General features: G+C 39.2%; 3 protein-coding genes across 4 annotated transcripts in view; 1 reads left to right on the top strand and 2 right to left on the bottom strand.

Annotated features, from left to right (window-relative positions):
• The first annotated feature begins 107 nt into the window (after window positions 1-107).
• Window positions 108-2,632, top strand: LOC133418476 (interleukin-1 receptor-associated kinase 1-binding protein 1 homolog). Its single transcript, XM_061707171.1, has 4 exons — window positions 108-328; window positions 1,589-1,670; window positions 1,765-1,895; window positions 1,990-2,632. Exons 1-4 carry the CDS (start codon window positions 135-137, stop codon window positions 2,264-2,266), a joined length of 684 nt encoding a protein of 227 aa, XP_061563155.1. The 5' UTR covers window positions 108-134; the 3' UTR covers window positions 2,267-2,632.
• LOC133418475 (uncharacterized) lies at window positions 2,296-8,640 on the bottom strand. Of its 2 annotated transcripts, XM_061707169.1 has the most exons (7): window positions 8,341-8,640; window positions 8,093-8,218; window positions 5,921-6,010; window positions 5,714-5,805; window positions 4,352-4,512; window positions 2,978-3,094; window positions 2,296-2,895 (listed from the first exon to the last, which is right to left on the bottom strand). In XM_061707169.1, the coding sequence occupies exons 2-7, from the start codon at window positions 8,215-8,217 to the stop codon at window positions 2,791-2,793; spliced, it is 690 nt and encodes a 229-aa protein (XP_061563153.1). In that variant the 5' UTR covers window position 8,218; window positions 8,341-8,640; the 3' UTR covers window positions 2,296-2,790. The 2 variants fall into 2 exon arrangements, with proteins under 2 accessions (XP_061563153.1, XP_061563154.1); XM_061707170.1 differs by lacking the exon at window positions 8,341-8,640 and having other exon boundaries at window positions 8,093-8,330.
• Window positions 8,641-15,563: 6,923 nt separating this feature from the next.
• LOC133464554 (PH-interacting protein-like) overlaps window positions 15,564-25,538 on the bottom strand; it is a 61,492-nt gene continuing 51,517 nt past the window's right edge. Inside the window, 7 exon segments of the mRNA XM_061746607.1 lie at window positions 15,564-16,753; window positions 17,533-17,676; window positions 22,022-22,259; window positions 22,348-22,548; window positions 23,380-23,532; window positions 24,982-25,134; window positions 25,269-25,331. Coding sequence (XP_061602591.1) covers window positions 16,032-16,753; window positions 17,533-17,676; window positions 22,022-22,259; window positions 22,348-22,548; window positions 23,380-23,532; window positions 24,982-25,134; window positions 25,269-25,331 — 1,674 coding nt within the window. The 3' untranslated portion in view covers window positions 15,564-16,031.

The following is a 25,538-nucleotide window of genomic DNA, read 5'->3' as shown; positions in this document are numbered from 1 at the left end:
AAACACGAAGAAGAAGAACTTTACAACTTTGCAACCATAGCAACGGCGTTTATCCTCAAAACGAGCAACCAGACTAGAGTGTTTGCTGCTCCGGCTGCCAACCGGGACTTCGCCGGTGATCTCAAAGACCACCCATGGAAGTCAAAGCTGTGAACAGAGAAAGGGTCGGTCCCCGGGTCATGGATGTGTTGGTTATCGGGGTGGCGGAGGTCTCCTCCCCGGCGGACCGCGCCTCGCTGCGGGTCACGCTGAGCAGCAGCAAGCCGTCCGTGGACCACGTGACCAGCAGCGTCTCCCGGAGACTGGAATACATCCTACAGGCGCTCAGGTGAGACCAGGGGGGGTGGCAATGTTTACATTGTTCAGAAGGATTTAGACCTTATTTACACTTAATATGTATATACATATTACTTACTAAAGTAATGTATTATAAGTAATCAGAGGTGTCAAGTAACGAAGTAGGCTACAAATACTTCGTTACCTTACTTAAGTAGAAATTTTGGTTATCTATACTTCACTGGAGTCATTATTTTTCAGACGACTTTTTACTTTTTTTCCTTACATTTTCACACAATTATTTGTACTTTTTACTCCTTACATTTTAAAAACAGCCTCGTTACTCTATTTCATTTTGGCCTTTAAAAAAAACTATCCAGTTAAATTGCTCCATCCGGATAGAGTGAATTTGGTTGTGGTTGTTTCAGATGTTCTTGTCCAGTTTTGTTCTTACATCCGTCGCCCTCAGATTCATCATTCCTGCAACTAAACTTGGATGTACATTCCAATAAAGGTTAGGATAAATGATAACATGCCTCTGAAGTTTGACTTTTTGCACCATTACAATACCTATAGGCAACTAGTCATCATATCTCCTGCTCTCTGAAACACATGTTAATGCTCAATAGTACACATATATGGTTCTTTAATATATTTGCATTATACTAAGATGCATTCATTTTCAATGGCTTTTGTCCTTAATGGCTTTTTTCCCCCTTACATTACTTTTACTTTTATACTTTAAGTAGTTTTGAAACCAGTACTTTTATACTTTTACTCGAGTAAAACATTTGATGATACTTCTACTCTAATGTATCACTTTTTCACACAGGGCCATGTAGGTTTGGATTCGTCTTTCCCCTTAATAAAAACCTTCATTTAAAAACTGCATTTTGTGTTTACTTGTGTTATCTTTGTCTAATATTTAAATTTGTTTCATGATCTGAAACATTTTAAGTGCGACAAACATGCAAAAAAATAAGAAATCAGGAAGCGGGCAAACACTTTTTCACACAACTGTGTGTGTGTGTGTGTGTGTGTGTATATATATATATATATATATATATATATATATATATATATATATATATATATACACACACACACACACACACACAAAATGTGAACATCACACACAGCAACTGTATTTAATTTACATAAGTAATCCAACAAATGTTCTTTTAACCTACTAAAATAGCCCTACTCGGCATTTGGATGCCTATAATCTGTCACTTTTGACTAAATTAGTCTGAAATGTCACTTTAATTGCAAAAAAATAAATCGACTGATTGTTTACTCTCATTGTTTTTAGACAACAGGGCATCAATGAAGAAGACACCTCGGTGAGGAAGTTTCTCCACAGAGACACTGAGATGTATCGCATGGACGTAGAGGTATCTGCACAGCCACTAATGAGTTTGAACTGCAAATATCTGTGCAGTTGCAGGTGACAGTGTAAAAATAAAAAAATTAAAAATGTTCCCACAGGTCATGGTCACTTTCTCAGATTTTTCCAAGATGGAGCAAATATGCAGCATCTTGCTGGAAAAGCTCGACAAGAGCGTTTGCGTGGGGATGCCCCGGTTCTACCACAGTCCCGAATGCATGAGTCAAATCAGGTTCTAAAAACTCAGCAACTGACCCGCAATATTCCAACTGAGTATTTTAGTCAGGCTCTTCAGTTGTAAACCGTTCTTTTCTATGTTTTTCTAGGCTGCGTGCATGTGTGTCAGCAGTTGAAAATGCTCAGCAGAAAGCCAGCAAACTCAGTCAGCTCCTGGGGCAGAGTCTGGGACCCCCCATGCTGGTTAGAGAGGAGGAAACCCAGGAGAGGACGCATGAGGAGGAGGAGGATGAGGAGGGTGGAGGCAGAGGCAGAGAACAGGATTCTCTACCCCTTCCTAACTTTCCCCACATACCTACATTCACTGCTTCCTCACAGGTGTCTGTCTTCTTCGGCTTCAGAGACGGAAACAGGAAAAACCTATAAAAGACCCCGTACACCATTGAGACTGTACAAAACATTTTATTGCATCAATTTGATCCTTAAAAAGTAGTGCCATTTTTTTTTTTTTTAATGCCATTCCTGTAAATTTGACTTTTAAAAACGTGTGATTTAAAACATTTGCTGTTTTTTAAATTTCAATAAACATTTCAACTGTTTCTAAGAGCGATCATTAACTGTAACACCGAAAGTAACTATTTAAATTGTTTTGGCACTCATTAGATTAAAAATACTGTACATGGTATTTGCACACTGCCAAAAATAAAGGAGATGGAGGATGATCTTCATCACGTAATTGCAATATTATGGGTTTCAGATTCTAGAAGTACATTCTGAATCCTGAATCCTAGAAAGGAAGTTCTCAAGAGTTTATCTCTGACTCGTACAAACATTGGCACTTGAGATCAATAGCTGTAGCAGAGGAGGGCTGACATTTTGACCAGGCTTAGGAACAGCACACAGAAAAGGTGATAAAACCGTCTGTTGAATGTGTCTTTCAGACTGAGCAGTCAAGCCTTGTCGTCCTCGGGGAAGAGCTCTCTGAGCCACGGCTGCATGACGAACCGCGTCCCATCATAGTGTGTGAAGTATTTCTCCAGGGTGGGAATGTCCGGCTGGAAACACCCAACCGTGAGTCCAAATCACGTGTACAGTGTTTGGGTCAGTTTGCATAATACTTCGGTTCTGAGTTCTTACCCGTATCCCAGTTATCCGTTCCAGTTGTGTCTGAGGTAGGTATGCAATCCTCAGAGAGGAGGGTCCCGGTCCACTGAAGAGCACCTTATAGTGAGGCGTCTTCTCTGATTTCGTGTTCTGCATACACACAAACCAAATATGTGGTGTAGGGCTGGGCGATATATCGAGATTTTAATATATATCGATATATTTTCAAACGCGATATGGTACGAGACAATATTGTTTATATCGATTTAAAAAATAAATAAATAAAAAATATTTTGTGACAAATTGACTTGAATGTTTTATTTGAGATTTGCACAAATGTTTTGTTATTTGCACAACTGTCCACAACCTCAGTGGAAAAGTCTGCCTGTTACTGTCTACATCAGGGGTCTGCAACCCAAAATATTGAAAGAGCCATATTGGACCAAAAACACAAAAAACAAATATATCTGGAGCCGCAAAAAATGAAAAGTCTTGCATCAGCCTTAAAATGAAGGCAACACATGCTGCATGTTTCTATATTAGTTATAACTGGGGGAAGATTTTTTTTTAAATTATGCACAAAAGTCGAAATGTCGAGAAAAAAGTCGAAATGTCAAGAAAAAAGTCGAAATTTCGAGAAAAAAGTCAAACTGTCAAGATTAATGTTGAAGTACAATCTTGAGACAAAAGTCGAAATGTCGAGAAAAACGTTGAAATATCGAGATTAAAAAGGAAAGGAAAAACGCAGAAAAAAACAGAAAAAAAGAAGGAAAAAGAGAAAAAATAGAAAAAAGGAAGAAAAAAAAGAAAAAAAGGAAAAAAAAAGTCAAACATTTTTGAAAAAGCTCCAGGAAGCCACTAGGGCGGCGCTAAAGAGCCGCATGCAGCTCTGGAGCCGCGGGTTGCCGACCCCTGGTCTACATTGTATTAATTGCACAGTGTATTTTAATTTAATTGTTATGCAGGAAAGGGATATTTGTTTTATTTTATTCAAGAAGCATTTTTATTCTATATATGCAGGCAGTTTATTTTTATTTCATTTGTTTTATACATTTTGATATTGTGCAGACCTCTGTTAATAAATGTACCTGTGTGACATTTGGCACGAGGCTTTGTATTAAAACTGACTTTTTTTAAGGGTTTGCCTCAGAAAAAAATGAAGCTAACAGAGATGCTATGCTATAATGCTTTGGGGGAAACCCCAATTATGTCACAGAAAAAATATCGATATATATCGAGTATCACCATTCAGCTAGAAAATATCGAGATATGACTTTTGGTCCATATCGCCCAGCCCTAATGTGGTGTCATTTCAGTCAAATTTAAAATGAGTTGTAAATCCTGAGCAGAGATTTTGAGGTTGAACAACATTGTAGATGAGGCAGGAGAGGAGCTGTGGATTCTGACCTCAGAGTTAGAATACACTTTGTCGATCCATTCTGGAGGAGCCCGCAGTTCAGTGTCCCAGCTCACCACCACCCCCACCATGTGGCCGTTCCTCTCCATCACCACCTCCCCAACTCGCAGGAACACGTATGGGGGGCGAGGGCTGCGCACGGTCTTGGAGGCTGCAGAAACAATTTGTTTTTTGGGAGTATTTTTCTCTTAAAACAAGGAAATCACAAATATTCTACTTATAGCAAACAAGTGCAGGTGTGCTCCACATCAGAAAAAATATCAACGTTAAGGTTGAGTGATCTGTGATCTCAGGGGAAAATAAATCCAAACCAACAAACCGTATTACTTTTTACTTATTCTTAAACCTAATGGAGAGCCTTAGTTTAGATGTTTTTATCCCAAACCCCCTTTTTGCCACTAATTTTTTACCAAGTGCTCTTCTTTGTACTATTCCTCAAAAATCCCCCGTCAAGTCAAACAGAAACCAAGAAAACAGTCAGTTGATGATTGCATCAGATCCTCTCGTTTCATGTCACGAATGAAGGTTTTGCCCAACAGTCTGATGTTTGCCTTCCCTCTATCAACACTGAAAGATTCCTGAAATAATACACAACTTTTTAATTCAAGCTTGTCACAATCAACTCAGAATAACATGTTGTTTTTTTTTTTAAAATGTGTTAATTATGCCCCAATACAGGGCCGCCGCAAGGGTGTGCGAACCGTGCGACCGCACGGGGCCTCGCGCTATGGGCCGTTTTTTTTTTTTTTTTTCAAATTTTCTTTTTCAAACATTTTTTTTTTTCGTTTCTTTTTCCTTTTTTCCCTTATAAATATCAACAGTCACGTTACATTACAGACCTAAATGTGTACTAGTCTGTGCATATCAATAAATATATGTGCAATGATGCGCGTGTCTGTTGTTCAATACAACTGCGTCAGACCAAGCGCAGACACAAGCTGCTCTGATCCAGACGGTGGAGTTGGAACAAACTGTCACACAATGTCGAGAGAACGAGACAGATTCAGGAAATTTCCATCAGGGGATGAAAAAAGAAAAAAACTAAAGAAAATGGAAGAGTTTAATGCCTCTCTGAAAGGCTTGTTTGTTAAATTTGTTACAAAAATCACCGATCCGACCGGGTCTCAAGCAGCCGCAACCCCCCCCCCCGGCCATTTCGCACAGGGCCTCGCAAATCTTCCAGACGGCTCTGCCCCAGTATTTGCTGTGTTATATAACAAAGTTTTAAAGGTATCAACGTGGCAATAAAAGGAATCGTGAGAAAAATGTGGGACTTATGTTTCACTTCATGTGGCAGATGTTCACTTACTATAACTCCAAAGTATTTAGTAGGCAGGTAAGTGTTTACAAACCTCCAAAGAACTCCTGGTCATTGTCGAAAATCATAGTTTCTACTGGAGGGTACCCCTGGCGGGGGTCTTCCTGCCCCAAACCAACCCAAGACCTACGGGAAGATAAAACCTCATGAGTTTTTTTCCTAATCCCTCTTTGAGGGCATCACTTTGCCGTGTAAATGTGTTGTGCAGCTCTCATTTGGATTGTGCTCATCGTGCACGCACTTGGCTGCAGACAGCTGCTGGTCCGTCCACTCCATCCACGCGGTGCCGTTGAGCAACGACCTCCTCAACTCGCCCCACATGCGCAGCAACCTGCAACGCCGAAACTGTCCAATAACCAGAGGTGTCAAGTAACAAAGTACAAATACTTCGTTACCTTACTTAAGTAGAAATTTTGGTTATCTATACTTCACTGGAGTTATAATTTTCAGATGACTTTTTACTTTTACTCCTTACATTTTGATGCAATTATCTGTACTTTTTACTCCTTACATTTTACAAAAACAGCCTTGTTACTCTATTTCATTTCGGCCTTTAAAAAAAAAACTATCCAGTTAAATTTCTCCATCCGGATAGAGTGAATTTGGTTGTGGTTGTTTCAGATGTTCTTGTCCAGTTTTGTTCTTACATCCGTTCCCTCAGATTCCTGCAACTAAACTTGGATGTACATTCCAATAAAGGTTAGGATAAATGATAACATGACTCTGAAGTTTGACTTTTTGCACCATTACAATACTTATATCAGGGTTTCCGCAGGGTTTTAAAAAGTATTAAAAAGTGATAAATGAAAATGGCCAAATTTAAGGCCATTAAAAGTGTTAAATTCACTGTCAGAGGTATTATTATTTTTTAAATTGGTATTATTTTTTACCTTTTACATTTTAAGCAGTCTATTTTATTGTCATTCACAAAGTGAAATAAATGTGAAACATCTGGTCAACATCAATGAGTCTATAAATCAGTTCTGTATAGTGTTCTATAGGTCAAAATCTGTATTAATGTTAAAAGATCCGTGATTAACACTTAATGTTGTCACAATCTGAAGGTAGTGAAAAAGGTATTAAATTTAACATAAGGATTGCTGTATAAACCCATATGCAACCAGTCATCATATCTTCTGCTCTCTGAAACACATGTTAATGCTCAATAGTACACAGTGGCGGACAGTAACGGAGTAAATTTACTTGAGTACTGTACTTAAGTACATATCCAGAGGATTTGTACTTGACTTGAGTATTAGATTTCTTTGGTACTTATTACTCTTACTTGAATACATTTCCGAGACAAATATTTTTACTTTTACTCTTTAGTAAATTTCTAAGAAGGCTGAAAAGTACTCGTTACTTTCAGGTCTGCTCTTTTTTCTTCTTCCCTAAAATCCTATTGGTTTTCAACAACTCAACAGCTGGTTTCAAAGAGTTTATTCTCAGAAACAAGAGTTAAAAGATCCTTAAATTAATTTATAAAAAATATAGTAATTTACTGATGTGGAAAATAAGAAATTTACTCTTACTCTTACTCTTACTTAAAGTAAATTTAAAAGCATTTACTTTTGGATACTTAAGTACCTTTAAAAGCAAGTACTTTTCTACTCTTACTCGAGTAATATTTTGACTGAGCTACTTTTACTTGTAACGGAGTAAATTTTGACCAGTAGTATTTGTACTCTTACTCAAGTACTGGGGTCGAGTACTCTGTCCACCTCTGATAGTACACATATGGTTCTTTAATATATTTGCATTATACTAAGATGCATTCATTTTCAATGGTTTTTGTTCTTAATGGCTTTTTTCCCCCTTACATTACTTTTACTTTTATACTTTAAGTAGTTTTGAAACCAGTACTTTCATACTTGAGTAAAAAACTTGAGTGGATACTTCAACTTCTACAGGAGTATTTTTAAACTCTAGTATCTATACTTCTACCTGAGTAATGAATGTGAATACTTTTGACACCTCTGCTTAAACTCAAAATTCCTGCAACTAAACTTGGATTTACATTCCAATAAAGGTTAGGATAAATGATAACATGCCTCTGAAGTTTGACTTTTTGCACCATTACAATACTTATAAGTTATATGCAACTAGTCATCATATCTTCTGCTCTCTGAAACTGCTCAATAGTACACATATATGGTTCTTTAATATATTTGCATTATACTAAGATGCATTCATTTTCAATTGCTTTTTTCCCCCTTAACTTACTTTTACTTTTATACTTTTAGTTTTGAAACCAGTACTTTTATACTTTTACTTGAGTAAAAAACTTGAGTTGATACTTCAACTTCATGAGTATTTTTAAACTCTAGTATCTATACTTCTACCTGAGTAATAAATGTGAATACTTTTGACACCTCTGCCAACAGCAGCCTGTGGTGTGTTGCACGGGTCCTACCGTGCAGTGGCGTGGTAGCGCTGCACCGCGGTGGAGCCCCCCCAGCGGGACAGCAGGTACTGCGCGGGCACGGCGGACAGCAGCAGCGCGACCTGCAGCACGGCGGCGGCGCGGAGCTGCGGCATGCTGGGAGCACAGGCGACTTAACTCCGGCCAAACCGGTACAGCTGTGTGCCAATACAGGTGAAAACAAAGTGCTGGTGCCAGCACGACACAGGTGCACAAACACCTGCTGCTGCAGACCTTACCTCCTGTTGTAATCTTTAAATCTTTTACTTCAACTATCGGGCCAACATTGCTTCTGTTCTGAGGGGTTGATTCCTCCCAGGAACCTCGAGCAGAGTGACACGGTTTCACTTCTGTTTTATTTACATACACCTTACTCAGATGCATTCCGCCGCCACCTGCACTATTTACATGTTTTTTTGTTTTTTTTTTTCCTCCCAAAACTTGCCGACGCACGGTCTGCCCAATCGCTGCAGTCCACGGAGAAATAGACGGGCCTTTCGCGTCTGGCCACGTCAGGGAGAGCGGCGCTCCACGGGACCGGATCAGTGCGCACGGCCTGCACTGGCGCTCCGTCCACACCAGGGGGCGCTGTTACTGCTAATACTACTGTCATTTAGCCAGTACTGGAGTTGAGGGGGGATGAGGGGGGGATGGCATCCCCACCTGAAATAAAAACGGTCCAAATCATCCCCCCTGTAAAACTTTCCATCCCTTATGTCATTTCATCAATGAATGTGGTTTTACTGCTATTTCAAATTTAGAGTCATCACCAGAAAAATAACACCAAAAAAATAACTTATTTGACAATTTTCACCTGTTTCAAGTACATTTTCACTTGAAATAAGTAGAAAAATCTGCCAGTGGGACAAGATTTATCTTCTCATTACAAGCAAAAAAATCTTGTTCCACTGGCAGATTTTTCTACTTATTTCAAGTGAAAATTTACTTGAAACAGGTGAAAATTGTTGTTTTTTCCAGTGATGAGTCTTGTTTTAAGTGTAATGAGATTTTTTTTACTAAAATTAGACATTTTAACTAGAAATAAGACAAATATTCTTGTTAAGATTTTGAGTTTTTGCAGTGATCCGTTTAACTTATCCTGTGAAGGACAGAGTCATATTAATAAGTTCAGAAAACTGTTTTTTATCATTGTGTTTTGATGTATTTGATGTAAGCCCAGTGGATATTTAAAGTTTACAGAAGGCTGCATTTAACTGCTACTATGTCATTCCTGCAGTATTTCTGCAGGTGTTTTGGTCAGTACTATTATTTGTAATATATTATATTATTTGTATGTAGCACAAATTATCTTTCCCCATATGTCATATGAAAAAAAATCAGGGGGGATGGTGGATTTTATCATATGCCATATGATAAAATCCACCATCCCCCCTGATTTTTTTTTACAACTCGAGTACTGCATTTAGCACAGTGGTTCCCAACCTTTTTTCCTTGGAGCCCCCCCTACTTGTGTTTAAGACCAGCCAGGCCCCCCGACCCGAACGTACTAGCACCAAAATACTCTTTAATTGAAAAAATGAACATTAATTATGTTTTTTGATACATTTCTCTTTGGTTTACTCTGTATACATATGACTTTGTTTTTCTCCAATGTCTCCAATGTCACCAAAATAGGCATAAAAGGACATAAAAGGAAATAAAAATATTTCTGAAAAATGTCTCTTTTAATAGGAGACCAAAATTTGTAACATTTTTCCTTTAACAACCTGTCGGAGTAGATTAAATGTTGAGTAATGATATAATAATAAGGAATGAAATAATTTCCTGTGTTTGTCACCAGTGTATAAAAAACACAGAAAATATTCAAGACATTCATAAATTATTCCTAATAATGTCTTATGAATGACTCATTCGCAAATATAATTTTTACAACTGCATAATTTCAAAGCAGACAAAGTTCCGCGCCCCCCCAGGGGGGGCCCGGACCCCAGGTTGGGAGACACTGATTTAGCAGACGCTTTTATCCAAAGCGACTTACAGGACTGTCTCAGAAAATTAGAATATTGTGATGGAGTTCTTTATTTTCTGTAATGCAATTAAAAAAACTAAAATGTCATACATTCTGGATTCATTACAAATCAACTGAAATATTGCAAGCCTTTTATTATTTTAATATATCTTATTATGGCTTACAGTTTAAGATTAAGATTCCCAGAATATTCACATTTTTTGAGATAGGATATTTGAGTTTTCTTAAGCTGTAAACCATGATCAGCAATATTAAAATAATAAAGGCTTGCAATATTTCAGTTGATTTGTAATGCATCCAGAATGTATGACATTTTTGTTTTTGTAATTGCATTACAGAAAATCACAATATTCTAATTTTCTGAGACAGTCCTGTACATCTGAGAGAACACTACAAGCACATGATCACATAGGAGGGTACAGCTGGATAAGTGCTGGTCAGACTGCTCTGAGTCCAGTTGGAAACAGGTGCTGCCATGCCAGTGCTAGAATTATTTTATTTTATCTTTTTTTTTTTTTTTGTTCCCTTCGCCCAACCCAACCATCCCTTTATACAAGAAAGCTACGTCTAAAAAGACACCATCTTATCATAAGTGCATGCAACTTATTCAGTGGTGAGACTGCAAAGAGCTGGATCTTCTAACTAATTCTGAAGAGCAAAGAAGTTTACTAGATGCAGAAGTTTTCCTTAAAGAGCCGAGTCTTTAGTTTGCTCTAGAAACTAGCTACAGGTGTTGGTCACTGAACGCTAGTGTGAAAAAGGAAACGGTCACTACATTTTAATTAGGAATGGGTGATATTTTACCGTTCACGATAAACCGTCAAAAAAATTCCCCACGGTAAGAATCTGTCATCTCACGGTAAAAATGATAAATTGAGGAAATGAGAAAGAAAGAAAGAAAGAAAGAAAGAAATGAGCCTGAAAGAAAGAAAGAAAAAAATGAGCCTGAAAGAAAGAAAGAAAGAAAGAAAGAAAGAAAGAAATGAGCCTGAAAGAAAAAAAATTTGCCTGAAAGAAAGAAGAAAGAAATGAGCCTGAAAGAAAAAAAATGAGCCTGAAAGAGAAAGAAAGAAAAAAAATGAGCCTGAAAGAGAAAGAAAGAAAGAAATGAGCCTGAAAGAAAGAAAGAAAGAAAGAAAGAAAGAAAGAAAGAAAGAAAGAAAGAAAGAAAGAAAGAAAGAAAGAAAGAAAGAAAGAAAGAAAGAAAGAAAGAAAGAAAGAAAGGTTGATGACACTTTTTGTATTGGTATTTTTTTTATCGTTATTGGGATAAATGCCAGAAATGATACTTTTTTTTTTTTTCCATAACGCCCATCCCTAATTTTAATTTTAGCCACAAAACAATAATAAAAAGCAAGTAAAAAGATCTGGAAACACAAATGTTTATTTATTTAAAATATTGGTATGAACTAACAGGACAGCAGTACTCCCCTACACATACATTCTAGTTTTATGCTTTTTTTTTTTTTCATTTTTTGCATCAATTCCTTTATATATAAAAAGTATCCAAACTAACAAAGACAGCCTCGTCAGTCGATTCACATAAAACACCCCCTTCCCTTCCTGTTCCATTAGCTCCAGTCCCATGTCTCCTTAAAACTTAAAAAACATTCCCAAAAAGTGTTCCTGGCGGCTCCCGTGCAGCCACTTCACAGACACCAGGACCGTTACCCTCGGGTCAAACTCTCGGACACTCAAGCAGGACCCAAACACAGCACGACTCTGCCACACATTCACAGAAACTAGTGTTACGCTGAACTGCTGTCCCACGGACTCAAAACTTCAAAATAAACCACGTAAGTCCAATAACCTAACGAGGTCCGTTCTGTGACGAATCGGTGGGATCTGTATTTGAAAAAAGACGGATGAATCCACCAATTCTTGGTTGTACTTGAAGCCCCTTTAACGGAATAACAACATGGTTAAATGAATTAACACAGAGTGTGGTGTGGCGATGTGATGAAAAGTGTGTAGCAAAGAGAATAACAGTGTGATGTCATGCATTTCTCCGGGTTAAAAATAAATATATAAATAAAAAAAAAATCTATAGGAATGATATAGAGTATGCTTAGTAATTGGGATTATTTTGGCTGCTGTGTGGTAGGTCAAAAAGATAAAATCACATCCATAACTCAACATGGATACATCACATTTGAAATATGTTAAGAATGAAGCTCATCTCAAGTTTGAAATGCCAGGGTCAGCAATTTAGTTTCCACACTCTACTCATGACAATCCGTGCAATCCGTGTTCTGCAAAAAGAAAGATTTGTGATTTGTATTTAAAATTAAAACAAAAAGTGCACATGAAGAGTTTGTGAATTAAAATCATGAATTAAAGCCAGGACTGAACGCATCGACGAGAACGAAAATGCCGCCCACAAATAAATACTCTGATGCTTTAACAATAATGTGTTGGAAGTAAACTCTTGGCATACATATTTTGAAAAAAATAAGTGATTTAAAAAGACTTTCTCAGATATGTGTGGCAGAGTATAAAACACCATCCCATCTCCACAGATTATCGCGCCATCCGCGGTCATCCTGTATGGCAGGGACACAGACGAGAGAAATGAAAAGTCGACACATTATATGTAAAAGAACACCCACTATGGAGACGATAAAACCTCTTTAGAAAGTAAAAACATTCAAAAGCCATGTTCTAAAACTTCAGTGCCCAAAGACAGAATTTGGCATAGACAAATACATTACAAAAATTGACACCAACAATGATAAAACATATGATATATGTTCAGTAATATGTGGCCTATGAGATGAACCGGGTGTATATAGATGCCGCCATCCAGTTCTCCCCCAGACTACTTCACGATTCAGGACTAAACTTTGCAGGTTTTGGCATTCGCTCGCTCTTTGCTGGGGTGAAACAAAAAAAAAAATGGATGCTGTCATCTTTATATACTCAGTCCATTATCTTGCGTGTACAAATAGTGACATAATGCTTTATCCTCTTGACGATTTGGGAATTTTTCAGTCTATTTCTCTCCTCCATCATGACCTGTAACCCCCCACCCCCCGCCGGCCGTACGCCTGTCGGGTTCAGTCCAGTCCTCAAAGTCCAGCTCTCTGAAACCAAGCGACGAGCAGAACCCAGAAGTCCCAGAATGAAAAAAAAGGCCCCAAAAGGAGAAAGAGAGGATTCAATATGCCAGAGTAGCAAAGGCACACAATTAGAAGAGTGAATATAAGACTCTTTGTCCCATTTGCTTTCCGTCCAAATTCAATCCGATTCGGTTTGATTCGACTTCATCCCGTTTTCCTTCAGCCATGAAAAAGTGCTAGAACATGCTAGACAGAGTTGTATGTGTAATATGTGTGCACACGTGTCGTCGCCATAGAAACATCTCGATATTTTAAAAGCTCTTTTTGTCTTTTTCTTTTCTGTTTTTTTCTCTTAAATACACATAGTTGCTTGACCAAAGACTGCATTGATAACCGGAGTGCGGTAAGTAAGTGCATCTCAAAGCTAGTCACCCAGAGCTCCACTCCTTTGTACCTCGGATAGAATCTTGACGATAGGCCGGCTATAGGCGACGTATCGACACCAATAACTGTACGTTTACAACAGTGACGTCTTTTTCCCGCTGCTATAAATACATTTCTTTGAGAGGTTTCACAACGATCGAACTGTATGCCACTGTTTATACGCTCAAAGGAAATGACACACTCATCTTGTGTTATAAAAACACACACACACACACACACACACGCACGTCTCACCCAGTTACACACGTACTCGCAATAGTTACAACATACGTTTGTACACAAACAGGCACATGTACTTTTGCAGGGCAGAGGCCAAGCACGCATACACCCACACCGTAGACATAAAGGCACAAGGTATTGCTAATGTTGAGTACGCACTGAAACATGATCTACAGAGATAAAAATAACTCCTTTCAGCCTCGCGTCCTTTTTTCCTCGCCTGCTTCAGGGGGGAAAAAACAACAAGAAAAGGAAAAAAAAAAACAAGAAAGATGCTTCTTTCTAATAAACATGCAAAAAAAAAACCCAACTCACACACACAGACACACACACACCCATCGCCGGACAACAATGTATTAAGATCTACAGTACCAACAAAAAGGTACACCATTTGGTATTTTAGCACAGACAGACGCGCTCCGGTCAGCCAACGTGTAAGACTTGCAAATTACGTACAAATCTTAGAAAAAGCAGAGACTGAGTTTATATATATATAGATATATCTCTATATATATATAAAAAAAAAAAATTAGAGCAGGAACAATGAAGGCAAGGGAGGGGAGGGGGTAAAGACTGTTGTTAGCTCATCTTAAACAACAACGTTTCTGAACAAGTCACCATCGTCAGAACCTCTGTGCGCTCCGGTGGGATCCAACATGGATCAATAATGTAGGAGGAGCTGGAACACATGAACACGAACTTGCTGATGTGCTTACTGGGCAGAGAGAGGAAGGTGGGGGTCGAGGAGCGAACAGGCCACTGCGCAGTCTTTTCTCTCCACCCCCGCGACTTGAAATAGCAGCAGTTGGACCAGCGGATCCCCACATGCACACGCACATATGCACACAGAAACAACGTACGACGGGGGAGCCGTGGACTCCTCCGGATCATCGGCTGAGAAGTCTGGGCAGGTCTCTCCGAGCGAGCGCTCCCAGCGAGCGCCCTATGGAGCCAAATCAAGGCCAAAGGTTTTGCTAATTTGAAAATAAAATTTGAACCTGAAAATTCTTTTTTACAGTTTCAATTTTATTTTTTTCAGTTTCAAATCTTTTTATTTCAGTTTCAAATCTTTTTATTTCAGTTTCAAATCTTTTTTTCAGTTTCAAATCTTTTTTTTTCAGTTTCAAATCTTTTTTTTTCAGTTTCAAATCTTTTTTTTTTCAGTTTCACTTCTTTTTTTTCAGTTTCAAATCTTTTTTTTTTCAGTTTCACATCTTTTTTTTTCAGTTTCACATCTTTTTTTTTCAGTTTCACTTCTTTTTTTTTCAGTTTCAAATTTTTTTTTCAGTTTCAGACTTTTGGCCCTGATCTGGCGTGGGGGGCGTGGCCTCAACTGAGAGGGGCGTGGCATCATGAGTGACAGCAGAACAGAGAAGGCGGGGGATGTTCCTCAGTCATGTTGCCTTCAGGAAACGTAGGTTGCAGAAGTTATCAGTAGAAGTATGATTCAACACTGTATATACACCATATTCACGTGATTGGCAGTGGAAAAAACTGATATTAGTGACACATTTCTGTTTAAAAAGCTGTTTTAGACCGTACTTGGCACCAATCGCAGTATAAAAGCAATAAACTATGCCAGACTGTACAGTTCAACAGCCACACTTTAAAGTTTGACATTTCCCACTTCCACATACTACCAAGTACGGTCTAAAACAGCTTTTCAAACAGAAATGTGTCACTAATATCTGTTTTTTCCACTGCCAATCACGTGAATATAGTGTATATACAGTGTTGAATCAAACTTCTACTGATAACTTCTGCAACCTACGTTTCCTGAAGGCAACATGACTGAGGAACGTCCCCCGCCTTCTCTGTTCTGCTGTCACTCATGATGCCACGCCCCTCTCAGTTGATGCCACGCCCCCCACGCCAGATCCGGGCCAAAAGTCTGAACCTGAAAAAAAAATTTGAAACTGAAAAAAAAAAGACGTAAAACTGAAAGAAAAAGATTTGAAACTGAAAAAAAGATTTGAAACTGAAAAAAAAAATTTGAAACTGAAAAAAAAGACGTCAAACTGAAAGAAAAAGATTTGAAACTGAAAAAAAGATTTGAAACTGAAATAAAAAGATTTGAAAGTGAAAAAAAGATCTGATACTGAAAAAAATAAAATTGAAACTGTAAAAAAGAATTTTCAGGTTCAAATTTTATTTTCAAATTAGCAAAACTTTTGGCCTTGATTTGGCTCCATAGCGCCCAACGTGTGCGTCTGCGCCGCTACCAGCCTATAAGGTTGGCTTTGGCCTTTTCTGTCAGTTTGCGGACACGTCCCTTCGAGGAGGTGCCGAATGTTATTGATGAATCCTCGAACAGCAGCTGTCTCTGCTCCTCCTCGGAGTCCTCCTCCATGTACCAGGCCGACCGTCGCCCCTGGTTACGTGTGCGCATGGATCCTTCCCCTTCCTCCCCGCCCTCCTCCTGCGGAGACTCCCTCCGGCCGGGTGCTTGGGAGGCCGTCTGGAGAGGAGACGCCACCTCCTCGTTGGCCCTCCTGCTGCTCCTCCTCAGCGGCGAGGGCTCGGAGGGCTCCGACGGCTCGGCGGGAGGCGCCGCCGACTCCTCAGTTCTTACCAAGCGGGGTCGGCCCCGCCGCCTCGGCGTCGAGGCCGCGCCGGAGTCCGACAGCACCGGGGATTCGTGCGGGGAAGAGATTCCGCCTTCGTCGCCGGTGGAGTGGCCGTGCTCGTCGTCGGGCGTGGAGCTCCGGTGGTTGCCGCTTTGCATCATCTCCTCCAGCTCCTGCTTGCTCTTCCTGCCTCTCTTCTTGCCGGGGGGGCGACCTCGGGGCCGGGCGGGGCTGGCGGGGGTCGTGACCTCCGGAGGGCTCGCGGGCGAGTCCGTCCTGGACTTCCGGCCGCGTCTCCCCACGCCGAGGCTCACGGGACTCGTGTGGCCGTTCAGGTGGACCTTGCTCTGAGATACCGGGCTGGCAGGGGACCCTGGGAGAGAAAAGGACAAATATAAGTAATTACCACATGTTATTTTGTGACATTAATCGATAATAGGGCTGGGGATCGATTCAAATATCAAGAATCGATTCGATTCCGATTCTTAAGATTCAGAATCGATTATCACGATCCGATTCGATCCGATTTGATTCGATCCGATATTGATTTAGGTTACTGTTAATAAAACTGTTTTTTCAGCTGTTGCATGAATTATATGACTGTGTAGTTATGCAACATATTAATACTAGTATTATATTGATATTCAACAGCAAGTATTGCAGCTAATGATGCTGTAAGGACCAATCAGCTCCCAGAATGCTCATAGAACTGCTTTCAGAAACATCGTGGGTCAGAATTACCAAACAGATCCAGGGAGGAAACAGAGACGGATGAAATCGCTTTTATTTTTTCCCCATTTATGAGAATTTGATTTTTAACATTTATGCAAATGTAACCCCAAGACAGTATATAAAGCAAAGAAATATAGACAATGTATGCAATTGTAACTGAAAACTTTAATGTTTTCATACCTTTAAACATATTTAAAGACAAAAACATGGCACAAGTTATTCTCGTGTCCAACAGAATATTCTTTTTTGGGCATAAACAAAAAAGTATCAAAAGTTGTAATGTAATGATGAAAAAAAAAAAAAAAAAATATATATATATTTTTTTAAATCGATCTTTATGAGAATCGATTTAAAATCGGAGAATCGATCTTTTCAACACAGGCCTAATTGATAACCTGCTTCACATTCGTTCACACTGACCAGGCGTGAGGCGAACAGGCGTCCGGAGCTTCCGGCGAGTGCTCCCACTGCCGCCCTCCGTGGGTTTGGCGGGGGTCACCTTTTCAGGGACCGGTGGAGCTGAAGCTGGCACTGAATTATGAGCCCGCAACGAGCGAGAAGACTCTGATGATCACAAAGAGGCACAACCAGGGAGTATGTTGTTAAACATGTCGTGGTTACATAGTTATAAGCTAGGGGTGTAACAATATATCGTGCCACGAAATTTCGCAATACAAAAACGTCACGAAACGTGTCGTGGAGGTGACAAACTGTATCGTAGGGCTGCACGATTAATCGTTAAAAAATCGCGATCTCGATTCATGCTTGAACGCGATCTCATTTCCAAATGACGACGATTTAAAAAAAAAAAAAAGATGGCTGCATAAAAAAAGGACTAGGCCTATGTTCTAGGTTGTTGTAGTCCTGTCATGGTCAACTATCATGTTTGTTATATTTTGTTAATGATTGTGGATTACATTTGGAGAAACATCTACCTTTCTCATCACCTGACACATATTGCACATAAATATTGTTAAAATTGTTATTGTTAAAATTATTTAAGACAAGAGAGATGTTTATTGTTTTTATGTTCAATGTCAGCTGCTACAGCAAAAAGCAGCCAGAGGAATAATTTGTTGCCTCAGAACTACAGGATCTGTTACAAGTCCCCTTTCTGAAAGGGTGTTCAACTCAGGGAGGAACAAATATTGTTCAAAATTGTTATTATTGTTTAAATTATTCAAAGGTTTGTGTAAAGAAGACAAGAGATGTTTATTGTTATTATATTTTTGTTCAGCTGTTGCAAAGTTAAAGTAATAAGTGCAATAAATTTTATATTGGAAAAAAATCGTGAGAGAATCGTGATCTCAATTCTAAGCAAAAAAATCGTGATTCTCATTTTGTCCAGAATCGTGCAGCCCTACTGTGTCGCAATATTAGTTTATTAATATTAATCTATTGTGTTGACTAGTAACGAGCATCCGACCGCGCCTCGACCCGCGGACCAAAATCTTACTCCGCTCAGAAGAAACTAGTCCCGTTTTGCGGTCCCGATCACGGGACTCTTGGGGGTTTTGAGCTCTGAACTTTTACTTATGTAAGGTTGGTGTAGAGTTAAGCCTTACCTTATTAAATTAAACCTTTTTGGGGTGGTGAGTAGGATAAACACGGGGGAACTTCTGCTGAGTTCCAGTGTACTTTAATGTCCCTCAACAGCGTAGGATTTTAGAACATCAACACAGCACCTAGTGCCGTACTGTGGCGTATCACTCCGCCCAATCTAAAACAGACTAATCACTACAGATAAACTGACTAGTGTCATTATAGTCCCTGATTTACATCAGAATATAAAGAATATATTTATAAAATAATGAACCCTGAATTACCAAAATAACCTTCTTAACAAAAGTAAATCTCCTCTTACACTTATAAGGTGAACATGAATCAATCTTTTTTTATGATGTAAAAATGTATTTATTTACTTTTATTTATTTATTTAATTTTAGTTGTTACATTTCTGAAAAAGAAAAAAGTCAAATCATACATGAGAGAAACTATTCAGTTTGTGGCAAAATATTTGTACTTGTATGAAACTGAAGATGCATAATGCAAACCTGACATTTACTTTTAGTTCAGTTTGTGGAAAATGGTTGGCCTGGCTTTCTCTTTAAAACTTAAACAGTTATAAAGCATTACAAACTGTAACAATAGGGCAAACACACAGCATTGTTTTGTATTTTGTGTTTTTTAAATAAAAGACCATTTTTTCCAGTCATATGTTCCTCATTCAAGGTTGTTAAAAAAATACTGCTATAATATCGTATCGTTATCGTGACCTCAATATCGTGTATCGTACCGTATCGTGAGATTAGTGTATCGTTACACCCCTATTATAAGCACAGTTTGAGATTTTGGAAACTAAATGCATTTGTTTTCCTGAATAGAAAAAAGGTATTAGCTAGGGACGTCCCGATCAGGTTTTTTTGGCCCCGATCCGATTCCGAGTCATTAGATTTTGAGTATCTGCAGAGTCCCGATCCGATACTTTCGTAACACATTAAAATAATGAACAAATGCAAAATAAACTGATCCAAGTTGTCCCCTATTTTTATTTTATTCACCTTATTTTATCATTTAGCAAATAAACAGAACAGTTCTCTTTGAGGTAGATTGAACAATCAATTAATAATGGTGCAAATTTAAACATAAATTTGAATAAAATATAAACAGCAGCTCAGCTTAAAATACCCAGCAGGCATGTAAATAAATAAGCAAATAAAAGAGCAACAGTGTCATAAAGGCAGTAATGTGCTTTTTAGACTGTACTCTTACTTCTTACTGTCCTGTTCTGTCTTAAAGAATAAAATGTGCGCAGATCACCACAAACAAGCAACTTTATTGAACTCACTTTGCCTGACAAGGCTCACACTCCGCACCGCCTCACCAGTAGTGTTTTTGTTATTAGCAGCATTGTTGCGCAAAATTACGTGGACCCGTTGTTTGTTGATACACCAGTTGTTTAGCATTTTTCCATCATCTGTTTTGATTCGCTGATCAAAATAATAAGAATAAAATATATATCCGATCCCTGATCGGGATGCAACGTTCGATCTCTCCTTCTCCCTCTTCCTCTCCTCTCCCTCTGCTCTTCAGGTTTTTATACAAGCTAATGGACGTTAACATTAGAGCTAGCCAGTTAGGTTAAGTTACAAGGTTGGTAAACGTTGGCTGGGCTGTTTCTTACCTTGCTCTACGCTGACTTTATTAATTACAGCTTCAACGTCACCACCTTTTTAAAATATTTGTGTAGAGAATCTCTGAGGCCTCTATTTTCTTCTTCTCTTTTCTCTTCTTTTTTTGAGCACCGGACTTGTGCTGACCGGACATTTTGACCATTCTAATGGTTGAATTAAATGATAACATCAAATTTTGATCAGCGGCCAAACCATTTTTGTGTTGGGGGTTCTTGACCACAAGGACAATTAGGAAGAAAACAAATAACAAGCTTTTATGTAACTCAAATACTACATGTTTTTTCCACGAATAGGCATATTTTGAAACATTTTTAAAAATGATTCCATAATTTAATGAGAATAAAAATATATATATATTTACTTATTTATTTAATTTTTTTTTCCAGTTCTGGGCCCTTTACCCTGGGCCCGGGACAACAGACCCGTTTGTCCCCCCCTATCGGCGGGCGTGGACCCGATTAACGATCACGTGATCGGATTTGGAAATCCCATGTTATTAGCCTGTTTGTTGAACTTCTTAAATTAGTTTTATTTATTTGCAAACTAGGAATGGGTGATATTTTACCGTTCACGATATTCCGTCAAAAAAATTCCCCACGGTAAGAATTTGTCATCTCGCTGTAAAAATGATAAATTCCCGTTGGTGACGTTTATGTGTAAATCTGATTTATGGTTCTGTGTTAAATCGACGCACAACGTGAAGGAAGGAAGGAAGGAAGGAAGGAAGGAAGGAAGGAAGGAAGGAAGGAAGGAAGGAAGGAAGGAAGGAAGGAAATGAGTCTGGAAGGAAGGAAGGAAGGAAGGAAGGAAGGAAGGAAGGAAGGAAGGAAGGAAGGAAGGAAGGAAGGAAGGAAGGAAGGAAGGAAGGAAGGAAGGAAGGAAATGAGTCTGGAAGAAAGAAAGAAAGGAAGGAAGGAAGGAAGGAAGGAAGAAAGGAAGGAAGGAAGGAAGGAAGGAAGGAAGGAAGGAAGGAAGGAAGGAAGGAAGGAAGGAAGGAAATGAGTCTGAAAGAAAGAAAGGAAGGAAGGAAGGAAGGAAGGAAGGAAGGAAGGGAAAAAAAGGAAGGAAGGAAGGAAGGAAGGAAGGAAGGAAGGAAGGAAGGAAGGAAGTGAAGAAAGAAAGGAAGGAAGGAAGGAAGGAAGGAAGGAAGGAAGGAAGGAAGGAAGGAAGGAAGGGGGAGAAGGAGAAGGGAGAAAACAAGGAAAGGATGAAGGAAGGAGGAAAAGAGGAAGGGAAGAAGGAAGGAAGGAGAGAGCAGGCAGGAAAGAAGGAAGGACGGGAAAAAAGAAGGAAGGAAGGAAATGAGCTGAAAGAAAGAAAGAAGAAAGAAAGAAAGAAAGAAGAAAGAAAGAAAGAAAGAAAGAAGAAAGAAAGAAAGAAGAAAGAAAGAAAGAAAGAAAGAAAGAAGAAAGAAAGAAAGAAGAAAGAAAGAAGAAAGAAAGATAATTCCCATTGATGACGTTTAGTAGTATTTAGTATCTTTTAGAGCAGTGATTTGGGGGCTCCAAAGACTGAATGTGGTGATAGATTTATAGTTACAAAGGTGGAGTTGAATTGGTATTTTTTTATCGTCATTTTTATCGTTATCAGGATAAATGCCAGAAATTATCGTGATACATTTTTTAGTCCATACCGCCCATCCCTATTGCAAACTGGGTCATTTTGGGACAAGCTGCATCAGTGAGCACATTAGTCAAACGTCACAGCGGTCGTACCTGCTGTGGTCGGCACACTGTTGGTGATGGTGGTGGATGAAGGTGAAGAGTGTGAGTGATGGCGTGCAGCGCTCCGCGTCCGCCCCAGCGCCGGCGTGTCGGCCTTGCCGTTGACCAGCTGAGGCGGCTGTTTCAGCGGGACGCTCTGTCTCAAGAAGGCCGTGACGGAGGCGGCGACGGCTCCCTCTTTCATTCACCCTGGACGACACTCGTCTCTCCTCTCCGGACTACACGCACCGTGACAGGAGGGTGGATTCTCTTAGTCTTATTCTCTTATGAATAACAGTAACTCAGTGTAAAACGTAATCTCTTCTACCTGGATGCATTGCTGCTCGTGGGGACTCACTCCTCCGCCTCCTCCTCTTCATTGCGTGCCGCGTTTGTCTGTCGGTAGTGTGTCGTGTCTGTCTGTGTGTGCCCTGCCTGGTCAGTTTATCCGTCAGGCCGTGGATGGCCTTGTAGTCGGCCAGGATGGAGCTGACGTGCTCCTCGAACAATGCAGAAAGCCTCAGGCTCATGCTGTATATCTGCAGACGCAGGACAGAAAACAGGATGAGCATTTAAAAGCGCTGGCTGCACCGATTATTTCAGTGTATCGATGCAACCAGAGGTGTCAAGTAACAAAGTACAAATACTTTGTTACCTTACTTAAGTAGAAATTTTGGTTATCTATACTTCACTGGAGTAATTATTTTTCAGACGACTTTTTACTTTTACTCCTTACATTTTCACGCAATTATCTGTACTTTTTACTCCTTACATTTTAAAAACAGCCTCGTTACTTTATTTGATTTCGGCCTTTAAAAAAAAACTATCCAGTTAAATTGCTCCATCCGGATAGAGTGAATTTGGTTGTGGTTGTTTCAGATGTTCTTGTCCAGTTTTGTTCTTACATCAGATTCCTGCAACTAAACTTGGATGTACATTCCAATAAAGGTTAGGATAAATGATAACATGCCTCTGAAGTTTGACTTTTTGCACCATTACAATACTTATAGGCAACTAGTCATCATATCTCCTGCTCTCTGAAACACATGTTAATGCTCAATAGTACACATATATGGTTCTTTAATATATTTGCATTATACTAAGATACATTCATTTTCAATGGCTTTTGTCCTTAATGGCTTTTTTCCCCCTTACATTACTTTTACTTTTATACTTTAAGTAGTTTTGAAACCAGTACTTTTATACTTTTACTTGAGTAAAAAACTTGAGTTGATACTTCAACTTCTACAGGAGTATTTTTAAACTCTAGTATCTATACTTCTACCTGAGTAATGAATGTGAATACTTTTGACACCTCTGGATGCAACACATACTGGGTTCAATGTGAGATATAAACATGCGTGTCTCACCCGTGACTTCTTGCTTGGCGTGTATGCTTTGGAATTGCTGAAAATGAGCCTGACGTCTTTGCAGAGCTCAATGGGAGACTTGTACTTCCCTTCAGTCAGGATGTTCCGGACCGTACCAAAGTCCATGGGTGAATCAACTATTTGCAGGTAGTCCTTAAAGCGTCAGGAGGGAGTAGACGAAAAGAAAGACGTACAATGTTTCATTTGAAGTGGAAAAAGCAACCTTCATTGACACAGAATCTGCGACTCTTTTTCTTTCACACTATTCATTTCAGATTCTGATTGGTGACATTGGCAGGGCTTAAACTAAAAAAAAATCCTGAGCCTGAACTTTTTTCCGAACACATGCGCTCGGCAATTATGCAAGCAACAAAAATGACATAATTTGAATATTATTTTCCTTTTCACTATGGATGCTTTTGATATCAAGTTTTGCAAGTTGTCATTGTGTTTGACGGGGTATAAGATGACCTACAATCTAAAATATTAATATTTTAAATTAAAGGTCATAATGTTATAAGGGCAGGTGAAACTCAGGCAGGCTAATTAATTAAATAATTAATAAATTATCCTTTACTGAATGAAATGGTTGCTAATCAATAATTTTTTTTTTATTCTGGTGCTATGCCCATACCTGTTAAGTCTCCCGTTTTGGCCGGGAAACTACCGTATTTTACCCCTCTTTCCTGCCCCCCCCCCCCCCATATTAGTATTTTCCTGTAAATTTCCCGTTTTATGATATAATCATTTTTTAAAAGGGTTATTGTGCCTCTACAAACCTAATTGTCACTAGCCTCGCGAGAACTGCCCCTTGCTGTAGCCTGGAGGGCAGTTCTCACAAAGTTAGTGGCAACAACGGGAAAAAAAACAACAAATCAGATGGATGGATGTAACGACAGAGAAGACATTTCTGCCAGAAAAGCGAAGACTATCTTGTAAATATATCTAAAAATGGGAGCCAGAGACCCACATGAGTGACAATGACAAATTAAAAGAAAATGTTTCACTTTAAAACAATCAATTTGTATATAAACTGAAAATATTTGAAATAAATAAATGTGCTTTAATTCCCCTTTGTTTTCATTTAGACTCTATTATAGGAACTACATACATAGTTATTTTTTTTATCGCTCTTTTTTTTCTTCTGGGCAAAAAGATTCTTATAAACCGACATTCATTCATTTTTTTTCCATCTTGAAGTCGGTGATTCGTATTGCGGCAGGTTGAAACAGCGCTCTGCGCTCCGCTGCCGTCAAAGACCCGCCCCGCTCCACTTCTGATTGGCTAGTGTTAGTTTGGTTAAGCGTCAGAGCTGCTTTCCTCTCATTCCATTGGTAGACGAACTCGGTTAACTCAAACTGACAATATCCCGTAGCCTATCAACACATATTTATATGTTAACAGTTAAAGTTACTCATCTTTTAATTTAATTTTTTTTTTTTTTTTTTAAAGCAGTCAAACTCGCACGCCGAGAAAAAAAACTCCGGCGGAGATCCGGTGCCGGAATACTTTAAGCCCTGCATTGGTCTGTCAGGACACCCCACATGGAGTTCACACGTGTGCATTATATTTAACATATAGTGAGTTTTGTTGCATAAGTACCGGATATTCTTGTAGGTCCACTGGTTCTCTGAACGGCTCGGAGTCTTCACACTGAAAGACGAGATCCAGCAGCTCTTTGCAGCGTCCCTTCCACGCTTGGGGATCGTAGGAAGGAGGGCGGGTTCGGACCTGCCGCTTCATGGGTCGACGGGCCTGCACACAAATATTACACACATGAAAATCAGTCTCTTTCTCTTTTAGATGTAGGATTGCGTGTCAGTAACTGTTCACATCGTCTGGTTTAGCGGCCGTCTAGGATAAATGGAAACAAAGTGACTGTTGACTACCTTATGATTCTGTGTCGACGTTCCAGGAGCATTGATATCGTCGTCGTCTTCTTCTTCGTCATCCTACACAGGAAAAAGTGATAAAAGGTTGCTGCCATCTTGGTGTCACTTATACATTACAGGACTGTCTCAGAAAATTAGAATATTGTGATAAAGTTCTTTATTTTCTGTAATGCAATTAAAAAAAAACTAAAATGTCATACATTCTGGATTCATTACAAATCAACTGAAATATTGCAAGCCTTTTATTATGTTAATATTGCTGATCAT

Source organism: Cololabis saira, chromosome 18, assembly GCF_033807715.1.
Source record: "Cololabis saira isolate AMF1-May2022 chromosome 18, fColSai1.1, whole genome shotgun sequence".
Lineage (NCBI taxonomy): Eukaryota > Metazoa > Chordata > Actinopteri > Beloniformes > Belonidae > Cololabis > Cololabis saira.
This window is presented reverse-complemented; position numbering and strand designations above follow the sequence as displayed.

Bases quoted from the DNA above. Each gene is read 5' to 3' on its own strand.
- LOC133418475 (XM_061707169.1), bottom strand. From the start codon at position 8,217: ATGCCGCAGCTCCGCGCCGCCGCCGTGCTGCAGGTCGCGCTGCTGCTG. The intron at 6,011-8,092 runs GTAGGACCCGTG...TCGGCGTTGCAG, and splicing joins CGCTACCACGCCACTGCACG to GTTGCTGCGCATGTGGGGCG. The intron at 3,095-4,351 runs GTCAGAATCCAC...GTGTGTATGCAG, and splicing joins AAGTGTATTCTAACTCTGAG to AACACGAAATCAGAGAAGAC.
- LOC133418476 (XM_061707171.1), top strand. From the start codon at position 135: ATGGAAGTCAAAGCTGTGAACAGAGAAAGGGTCGGTCCCCGGGTCATG. The intron at 329-1,588 runs GTGAGACCAGGG...CATTGTTTTTAG, and splicing joins TACATCCTACAGGCGCTCAG to ACAACAGGGCATCAATGAAG. The intron at 1,671-1,764 runs GTATCTGCACAG...ATGTTCCCACAG, and splicing joins TGTATCGCATGGACGTAGAG to GTCATGGTCACTTTCTCAGA.